General features: G+C 42.6%; 1 protein-coding gene across 8 annotated transcripts in view; it reads right to left on the reverse strand.

The window, feature by feature from the left end:
* The window catches only part of STOX2 (storkhead box 2), a 227,520-nt gene extending 217,707 nt beyond the window's left edge, over positions 1 to 9,813 (reverse strand). For 3 of the 8 annotated variants that reach the window (XM_081268918.1, XM_081268917.1, XM_081268915.1), the window contains exon 1: positions 8,652 to 8,763. Coding sequence is in view for 2 of the 8 variants with exons in the window: in XM_081268909.1 (XP_081125035.1) it covers positions 8,652 to 9,015 (364 nt within the window). In the remaining 6 variants the exon portion in view is untranslated. Of the gene's footprint in view, positions 1 to 8,163; positions 8,400 to 8,651; positions 9,086 to 9,276 lie in introns of those variants that run through there. The other 5 variants (XM_081268909.1, XM_081268913.1, XM_081268910.1 and 2 more) reach the window with 5 other exon arrangements.
* Positions 9,814 to 10,531: the final 718 nt, after the last annotated feature.

Here is a 10,531-nt window from a genome sequence, read left to right on the forward strand (position 1 = left end):
CACGAAGGTGTCAAAGCCAAATTACCAAGAAGTAAGAAAAGGAGAATTGGTGGCAGGAGTGGAATGGCAGCAAACACTGACAGCTGGTGCAGGCAGACTGGCAGCTTTGTCTGGCTTAGAAAATCTGCAGGTCCATCCCAAAAAGAGAAAGCCTCTTAAAGGGGTAACAGCTCAAGATTTGGGGGTTTCTGTACATAAATAAAATTTTGTTCTGAAAATGGTATCAGTGCTTGTGTCCCCTCCACAACTCTCAAAGTTCTCCCCTCTTTTTCAGCATGAAGGTGTCAGGCCATCTTGGACCTAGAAGGCCACCTCCAGGTATGAGTGGTTGATGTGGTAGCAATAGGGAAAGCCTGGAATCTCTGAAAATGACTTTCCCTGGAGGAACATGTTCTGAGTCTCACTGTGTCCTGAAAATGGACACATAAAAAGACCCTTTGTTTTTTTTAAAAAAAAAAAAAAAGTTTGTGGGGGGTGCATAAAACCTCACTTTGAAGTAGAAAAACAGAGATGTAATCCTAACATTTTGTTGCAAAAGTTTCAAAGGAAAAATCTTCCAAACCCTGCGTAGGGGGACTGTGCAGGAAGGATCAGGGAAGCTGTCTTAACCAGCACTGAACAAGAGGTGAAGAGAGGGACCAAAAACACCGTGAGAGCCAAAGTTCCTGTGGAAGAACCAAAAGAGAGGACTGTTGGATTCAGTGCCTATCCTTTGATCCAGCATCTCTCAGCATCCCTGGGTTCACCACAAAGACAGAAGACTGCAGCAATCTTAGGTGGTTAGAAGATGAAATCCCACTAGACTGGATTCTCCCTCTTAAAGACACTGGTAAATCTTTAGGGGGTTCCAAAGACACTAGAGAAGAAGGTTATTTTGGACTTACTACTAGTCACTGGCATACCCTGAAAATAATCTACAAGGTATGGTGTGCTCTGCAAAGGATCACTTTACATCCTGACTACAGAGACAAGCATTTAAGAAAATTATATTCTAGGGCTTTCACACTAAATTGAGAAAATAGATTTTATTGTATTTGTTTAGGTCTTAAGAGTAAATTCTCACCGGACACAGTGATGCACACCTGTAATCCTAGTGGCTGAGGAGGCTGAGGCAAGAAGATTGCAAGTTCAAAGCCAGTCTCAGAAATTTAACAAGGCCTTCAGCAACTAGAGAAATTTGGATATCCCATCTCAAAATAAAAAGGGCTGAGGATGTGGTTTAGTGGCTAAGTACCCCCTGGGTGCAAAAAAAAGAGTAAATTCTCCAACACAGAGGTATTCATTCATATTATTAATATCATAAGAACATCTGAAGACCTGCTTATGTGGGCTTTCTCACCCCCTAGGAGGTTATATCCTCATGGTCAACCCAAAGGATTGGATGAGTCTTCTTTACCTCTTTATCTAAGTCTTTTATCAAAGTCTTCAAAGAGGTAACTCTAGTTCTGGCTCTTAACAGTATCCACTTCTGACAGTGTTGAGATCAGCTAACATCAAGATACAAAAAGGTATATAAAACAAATCCTCTAATAACAGTATGACCTAAATATTATGGTTTGGATATGAGATTTCCCCCCAGAGTTCCTGTGTTAATGCAGGAATGTTTAGAGGTGAAACGATTCTGTCCTAGTCGGAATGGACTGGGTGGTAACTGTAGGCAGGTGGGGTGTGGCTAGAGGAGGTGGGTCACTGGGGACATTCCTTGGAAGGAAATGTCCCTTCCTTGTGGCCCCTTCCCCCTTCCCTCTCTCTGCTTCCTGGCTGCCATGAGATGAGCAGCACTCCTCCACCACACCCTCCCGCCATGATGTCCTGCCTCACCTTGGGCCCAGAGCAGTGGAATGGACCCATCTTGGATTTAACCTCTGGAACAGTAAATCAAAATAAACTCTCCTTCCTCTAAGTTTTCTTGCCAGATATTTTGGTCACAGTGATGCAAAGCTGAATAATACATCAAGTTTATCAAAAGCTCTTGGCATAACACCTTCTTAAAGATATATTTATTATTATGGTATTATATATCAATAGATTAGATCTACAGCTAACTCCTTATCAATATTCCTATTTAATCTTAATTAAGATAAATTAAAAACCAGATAATTAGTTCCCCATATTAATAAGTGTCTGCAATTATATCATGCCTACACCTATATTATAAGGCTTAAAATTTGTTTCACAAATATAAATCAAGTATGATACCAGTACAGTCTCCAAACTTCCAGTAACTATGCTAACACCACTGCATACACTGAAAATTCTGTTTTTGTTTTAGTTTTTAGAAACGGAGACTTATTGTGTTGCTCAGGCTGGCCCCACACGCTTGGGCTCAAGCATCCTCCTGCCTCAGTCTCCCCAGTATGGCAAAACTGACATGTGCCACCGTGCTGGGCTGAAATTTCTGGTTTTAAGTTGTTTAAATCATCCCTATGTGAGATATTATAAGTAGACTGAAAATGTTTAAAATTACTAGAAGCAAAAAGTTTACATATAACAAACTTCCCTGCCCTTTTGTTTTCTTTTTTATCTTTTGCTTCAAAATATATGATCATCTCCTGAACAGACGCACCTTTCACTCTTGCATAATATGCACAGATAGACACCCTTTCTGTTTTATGCACTCTTTTAAAGAATTCAGTAACAACTGGCAAGTTTACCTTTCAATGTCATTTCTTTTCCAAATTCCAAGGCAGCCTGCAAAGAAGCAAACATGTGCTCCAGATCATAAGTAAACTATTTGTAATGAAATTTATAAATCTTTGCAAAACCTCTCAGTTATGGTTAGGCAAGGCCTAGATCTCACAAGTTCATTCCAAATGCTTTAGTATAATGACATTGACACACCTTTGCTTAAAATATCTGTGAGCCAGACTAAGGTAATTCATAAAAAAAAATATATATGACTACCTAGAAGTTAATACAACTTTAAATACATCATTGTTCACTGTTTAGATTTAATCCTAAGATTTTAATATGAGAGGTAAACTTCTTTAAGAATGAAGTCCACATCAATCTTTTCTGGATTTTCTATAGACCCCCAAACCAACACTCTATATTTATTGGATGCTCACATCTTTTCATCACAGAATAAATGCCCACAAGTCCTCTCCAGACCTGACCTTGGCCAGGCCCTATGACTTTCTTTTCTGTTCTTCCAACACATCAAGATGGCTTCCATCTGCTCCTCCATCATTGCTAGCTGATGCATGCCCCATCATTCAAGTTCCCTCAGATAAGGTTGCACAGAGTAACTATTCAAAACACTGCTCTTGAATGTATCTGCCTGGGTACAGAGTCTTTCTCTATCATTTACTAATTAAATGTCCTTAGAGAAATACTTATTGTCTTAGTCTATTTTCTACTGCTATATCTGAATACCTGAGACTGTGACACTTACAAAGAAAATAATTTTATTTGTCCAATGCTTTTGGAGGTTGGGAAGTCCAAGAGCTTTAGCTACAATGTCTTCCAAGAGTATTTTAACATGGTGAAAAGCTGAAAGGGTAAATGGGTGCAATATACTGTAAGCAGCTGCATTTTATAACAGCACACTCTCCAGGTAATTACTACAAAAATTAATTCAGTCCTTTGAGAAAGGCATGATTCTCCACTTGACAATCTAACCTCTTAAAAGATCTCACCTTATAAAACCACCACAATGGCAAATTACATCATGAGTTCCTGAGGGGACAAAGCATATCTAACTACAGCACTTATCTTTCTGTTGTTCAATGTCCCATTTTCAAAATAGGTAATATAATGATACCTAAAGAGTATCTGAAAGATTAGCTAATAAAAATAAAGCACCTAAAATAGTAAATAGTCAATATTTATTTTACATTTATATATAAATCAATATTATTTTATATTTATATTTATTATTATGTCATTACTCTCTATCATATAACGTTTCTCTAATTTTAAAATATCTGATGCCCACTAAAATGTAAGTTTATATATAACAAAAATGCCTGCTTCGTTCTCCACTTCTGTGCCTAAAACAAATTCTATAAATTGGCAGGTGCTCCAGTTGCTGAATGAATCAATCTTTATAACTTAAAAAGCTTCAAAACAATTGAGTAGCTCAAACTATTAGTCTAGAACTATTATTCAATTTTAAATTTACCTAAACAAGCATTTTAACTAGAATTCATTGAGTATACAAACGTTTTTGGAGTATACAGTTGTTTTTTTTTTTTAACAATTCTGCTTTGAAATTTGATTTCTTAGAGAAACCACTTCAAGAGGACAACTCTTAGGGCTGGGACTGTGGCTCAGTGGTAGAGTACTCGTCTAGCAAATGTGAGGCACTGGGTTGAGCCTCAGTACTACATAAAGATAAACAAATAAAGGTATTGTCCATCTACAACTAAAAAATACATATATTTTTAAATAAAGAAGAGCAAGTTTCTGAGAAAACCAATAAAAAATTGAAATAGAATAAAATCCTGGTGCCCCTATGTTCTGAATAATTTTATAACATAAACTGAAGTTCTGATACACGGTCTAAAAAGAATATTCAAGTCTTAAATGTATATTTGGTCCTAATTATTTGAATATCTAAGGGTCAAATAGGAAAGTATAAAGAGCCACTGAAGACGACAGAGATGAGTCACCCATGTTCCCTGAGATGTGAAGTCAAGGGAACCCATCGGGACTGACAGGTGAAAAATACCAGGAGCCCCAGGAGGGAAAGGAGCACGTGGATCCACACTAATGCCTGCGAGTTTATGGAGTTTATGGTTAAGGTCCTTATAAGAACCAGGTACAGCACTTATCATTTCTTCCCATGACTGCTTCAATAGACTCTAGCTGGTGCTCTTGTTTTTAAGTCCCTCCCAGTCCTATCCATCACCCCCACTTACCCCTCAAATCTCATATCACAGATCAAATACTGACACCCTCCTCCTGCTTAAAAGCCCCCAGTGGCTTCTAAATCTTCATATCTTGCCTCCTTTCTGGTGTCCTACACCACTCTCCCCTATGCACCCCACCCAGTTCCCAAATATGGAATAAACTCTCCACTCTGCATGATCTCCAACCCCCACTTGCACAAGGCCTTCGCCATCTCCTCCCTGGGAAACCTCCACTGCCTGCTCACTAGGCAAAAGTAACTGCTCCTTGCTCCCTCAAAAAGCCAGAGTCCTCAAACCACTTGACACACTCAGTTTTTCATGTCAGAATCCCCTCCCCCAAATTGCATGCCTTGTCAGTCTCAGAAAATGATAGAGACAAACACTAGTAAGTCGTTAATAAACATGTATGGGATTTAATTTAACATGATGTACTCAAAATATATAGCACAATTTTTAAATGCTACTAATATCTTGTATATACATATGCAGACCTTTCAAGGGAGTCCTAGAAATCAAATGTCTGACCTTTTGTTCCATATGCCCAGAGTAGGTTATTTCTAACAATGGACATGAATATTACTATAGGTTATTTCCAAGTACTAGATCTGAATATAAAAAAAAATCAAAACTACTTTCCCTTCAAGTTCCTTAATTCCCTGCTTTTTGTTAAACCGTGAATACTACCTTGTTTTCCAACCTTTGCCAAAATTTTACCATTGGTTAGAACCACAGACTTTTGGAATTACAGGCACCAAAATACTTGCATTTTTCAACACAGATTTTTCAAGTTACAAAATAAAATACAAACTTGTGGATCTGCCTCAATTGTACTACAGAACAGCCAAGAGAAGATGCCCAGGCAGACGGTTTCTCTGCTTCTCCTTGAGTAGCTTCTCCACTGCAGGTTTTGTGAGAGCACAAACCCAGGAAAAGCAGAATTCAGAGAGGAGCAGGTCATTCCTTTCTGTTCTTCAATGAGACAATCTAAGATAAGAGTTTTATTACAACGCTCCACAGTGGGGTTCAAGAGAACACCTAGAAAACAACCAATTTTATGAATAATCATTATCTACCATAAGAATAATAAAACTTGAACCAGCATTTGGCTACCAGTTTTTTCAAAGGACTACTGGTGATTGATGAGTTTTATTCAAGTTCAACCACTAGGAATAACAATGCCCTCTGCAGTGCTCATCAATGAGATACATTGGTTCTATAGGTGTTTCACATTCACAAAATAACTACCTAAAATCACAAAGTAGCATAAAACTATTTGATAATATATGTAATACAGACTAGAGGGTCAACTGAAAGGGATGCTGCAAGAAATGTATTACTAATAATAAAGTGTCAAAGACAGTGACTGGTTCCTGTTTTTGTATATAAATTTCAAAGATTCCAGGACATTCCTATGTTAACGTCAATCACTCCCACTGGACATTCCCCTGTGATTTTGCCTCCTGAACCTCTTCTTTTTGAGCATTTGAACTTGTCACCACTCGTATTGTGGCTCAGAAAAAAAAAAAAAAGCCTGCAAGTCAGTCATCAGTGGCTCTCAGACATTGGCATTACAAAGCCCAATAAAAGATCTGGCAAGAAGAAAAAATGAGGAAGCCAGCAACCGACACTAACGTTCCATTAGAGAATGTTTATAGCAGATAAAATCTTTCAAACAATTCAGCATTGAACCATCATTACTGAAGCAAAACTGGAATTCCATTAGAGATGTTGATCCCTCAAGGCACTTCAAAAGAAAGTTCTCACTTAGATATCAGCAGGTATCACCCCTGCTCCTTCATCTGATGCCTCCCTTTTAAGAGGAAGTCCCTTTGCTTCCTAGGATGAAACTAAGTTAAGGATTGAGTCAATACTACAATAGCCATAGCAAGCCCCATCAGAGGACAGTTAGCTTGAGATAGCTCCCTCAACCTCCCAGATCAGATCAAGGTAACAGATCACTACAGCAATTTGGAACCTTTAAAAACTGCCAAAATATTTCTCTTTGGTTAATATGATAGATCATGAATCCCTATAGGCTTATAAATTCTGCTGAAATGGAAAAAAAATGAACACGCTAAAATATTTACAAATGCAATTATGTTATCATAATTGCATATTTGAGATTTCAGAATGGTGGTGTGAGGGTGGATGAAATAAGATTGGCAAGGCCACTGATACATTTGGAAGTTGGATAATGGGTCCTTGAAGGTTTCAATATACTGTTTTTATATTATACTACTTTTGTATATAATATTTGAACATTTTCAATATAAAAAGCAAAAAAAATAAGTATGAAGACAAGTCTCAAACTATTAAAATGCTGTAGGAAAATTTATATAGTGCAGAAATACGAATATATATATATATTCTTCCTAAAGTGTTAAAGTCCCACAAGTATAAGAGCAAATCAAGTCTCAGAAGTATTAACCTCAGCCCCTTTACTAAGCAGCTTAATTACATGAAGGCAACTGAGGGTTCTGCTAAACTAAAAAAGAAAAGAAAAAGAAAAAAAGGAGGAGGTGGTGGTGGAAGAGAATTAAAGCATCTTTTGAAATGCAGCACAGGTTACAAAACCAACAAGATGCAAGCTGCTTTTTGTCTATTCAAGGACAGCTTTGTAAAAATCTCTGCTATACAAAAATAGACAAAACACAACAAAATTGAAAATTCTATAAATTTGTCATGCGCATATAAGACACATTAGCAGGTAAAAGCTAATCCTTCAGAGGAAGGCATCATAGCAACCGTGGGTAACGAAAAAGGCAACTTTGCTTTTAGAGTTCGAACTTTTGACCTCTTCCCAAAATGTCACGAAGGAATTTTTAAACCCCTGAACTGTAAAGAATGCTTTCTTCCTTGAAATCGTTTCATAAAGCATTACTATTTACTATACTTTTTTTTTTTAAGCCACCGGGCCCAAGGTGCAAAACTAAAAAGCAAATTCTAAAAGCTATGCAAACCGGATTAAGAAAAAATGTTAAGTAGTGCAATAAAAAACAGCAAGTCAAGGCAACATTGGAAATTCGGCGGCGAAAATCACCTCTCGGACTCCTTTCCCCTCTTAACATTTTTCTTTTTCTCTTTAGTCAACAAAGAGATCGGACTTTTTTCACCGTCCTTTGTTGCCCCTTTCTTCCTTCAATCACACAAAATGACTTGGATAAAGTACTGGAGGCAAGACATTGAAAACGAAATCTACCGTTTTGTCTGAAATGCAGGTGCGTAAAAATTCAGCCAACACCTGAGCTACCTGACGCGTCCCCCGAGGTCGCCACCCTGGGAAAGGACGCCCGGGGCGGCGGCGGCGCACCTGAACTGCCAGCAGTCGCTTCGGAGTTAGAGCCTCGCAGCTACCTGACGCTACCTGAAGCTGCCCTCTTCACCTTCTTCAGCTCCGCACGCACCTCCGCGGCCCACGCTGCGCAGATGAGGTAAGACTCACCGAGCCCGGAGCGGGCTACTGCTGAGCTCCCGCGCGCCACCGCGCCGCCTACCTGGCCGCCCCAGGCACCGCCCCGCCGGGGTGCGCCGCCCGCGCCGCCAGGGAGGCTCCGTGGGCCGGACCGGGAGGCGTGGGGGAAAGGCACAGCTCCCTATTTTAGGTGCCAGGAAGTTCCCCAATCCCGAGCTTCCAGAGTGCCCACGGTCCCCTCGGTCCTCCGCCGAGGCGCCTGCATCCAGAGATGCCAGGGCACTCGTCACCTCCGCGGTGCCGGCAGCGGACCGACTCAGGGCAGCCTGGGGGTCCCGCGGACGAAATGGCCCCGAGCGGACGGGGCGCGCGGCGGCCTCACTCACCCAGGCAGCGGATGTGGAAGCCCGAGGGTGGCCGCAGCGCCCGGCGGGTCCAGCCCTCTCGCAGCGCTTCCAGATGCTCCTCCTTTCCCTGGATCAGCAGGACCTGCTCGTCGATCCAGCCCAGGAAGAAGGTCTCGGCCACCGCCGCCGTGACCTTCTTGTTCCAGAAGTGCTGCATGTTCTCGGCCTTGAAATCGGCGAAGATCTCGTAGCCGATGTGATGTCGGGCGAGCTGCCGGGGCTGGACCGGGGGCTCGGGCTGCGCTGCCCGGGGCCCCTCTCCAGCCGGCCCCTCGGCCGGGCCCAGGACGATGGCTAGAGAGTGAGGCGCGATCTGCAGAAACTTGTCCATCTTCGGAGGCATCCGCCGCACGGCCCCCGCTCACCGCGGCCGCCGTCCCTCGCCCGTCCAGAGAACAGCCGCTCGGACGTAGCTGCACAGCAAGTGGGGAGCGTCAGTGTCCCCCGCCCCCAAACCGAGTCCAGCTGACCTCCCCCCGCGACCAGGCTGCTGTGGACGCCGACCAGGGCCGAGTCCCAGCCCGCAGGCGGTCGCAGCACGTCGCTGCGCAGGAAAGGGAAAGGGTGCGGAGCCCGTCCCCGCCCGAGGTCCCGCGCACGTTACCTGCAGCTCCGGGCCACCCTCCCGGCTCCGCTCATCTTCCTGCGGCTGCACCCTCGCCTCCCACGGCACCCGGCGGCCCCGGCGGGGGGCGGAGACCGGGAGGAGGGTGTCCAGGGGGCGGGCAGTTTGCACAGAGCCCGGGAATCCCCTTGGCTGGACTCGGCCCGAGGAATTCCGAGGAGTCCGGTGTCTAAGGTGATCTTAGTGGCTCGGATGGCCAGAGAGGTGCATTTAGGTCGGGGGGCCGTAAGCATACCGGGAGGCTGGGGGAGGGACTCGGCGACACTAGGAAGGCACCGATTCCGGAGCTTCGAGTGTCGCTCCTCCCCAAGCTCCACCCCCGCCCCCACCTCCCACCTCCCGCTGACTAGTTAATGTACCCTTGAAAGTGGCTTTTTTAAAAACTTAGTCAACCACGAAAAATTGTCATCAGTACCTCCTCTCAAATTCCTGTGGAACTCTACTGTCGCATCTTCAGCAGGTACTGTGGGTCTACCCTAAAAGAAACCCAGTGATTCCTAGTATTAGCTACACAGCTTACAGTTCATGAAGAGGTCATAGAAATTTACTAGAAAAGGAAGCGATTATACTTTTACGTTTTTAGGCTTGTTTCTATAAAAGGTTCTGGTTTTTCCTATTTTTTTTAATCGAGAGAGAATTGAAGTCTTATCCAAAGAGGTGATTGACATAAGAAGTGTAAGGGGTTAAAGCTCCATTTACCTGGAGCAGTGGTTGTCCAGCTTCAGTGTGCATCAGAATCACCTGAACGTTTATTAAAACCGAGAATCTGGGTCCCATTCCTAGAGTCTCTGATTCAGTAGCGAATGAATCAGAATGGTTTTTTATTATACCTTTTTCCCCCCTAATAAATTTGTAGGTGGTGGTCCTAAACCACGCTTTGGAAAACAATGAACCAGAAAAAAAATGTTGTTCCACCTAGGCTTGGAGGTTGGAAGGAATAACCGAGCAGTTTGCCACTGGTGTCCTGTGATTTTCCTCTCATGAAATAGTCACTAACCTTAGGTTTGAAGGCCTAATTTTTTAAATTTTTAGTCTTGTGGAGTGTGACCTTGAACACAAAATTCAGTCTCCCCATCTATACAATGGAACTTAAGTCCTACTCAGTCCCTGTCACTGGGCTGGGGAAAGAATCAAGAAAGGAAAAGGATATGAAGTCGCCTTAGATTACAAAATTTGCATCATTCCCAGGACATGTCACCAGTCACAGGTCTGCTCCTCAGACCTCATAAAGCTG

Source organism: Spermophilus citellus (genome assembly GCF_964194105.1).
Source record: "Spermophilus citellus genome assembly, chromosome: 16".
Lineage (NCBI taxonomy): Eukaryota > Metazoa > Chordata > Mammalia > Rodentia > Sciuridae > Spermophilus > Spermophilus citellus.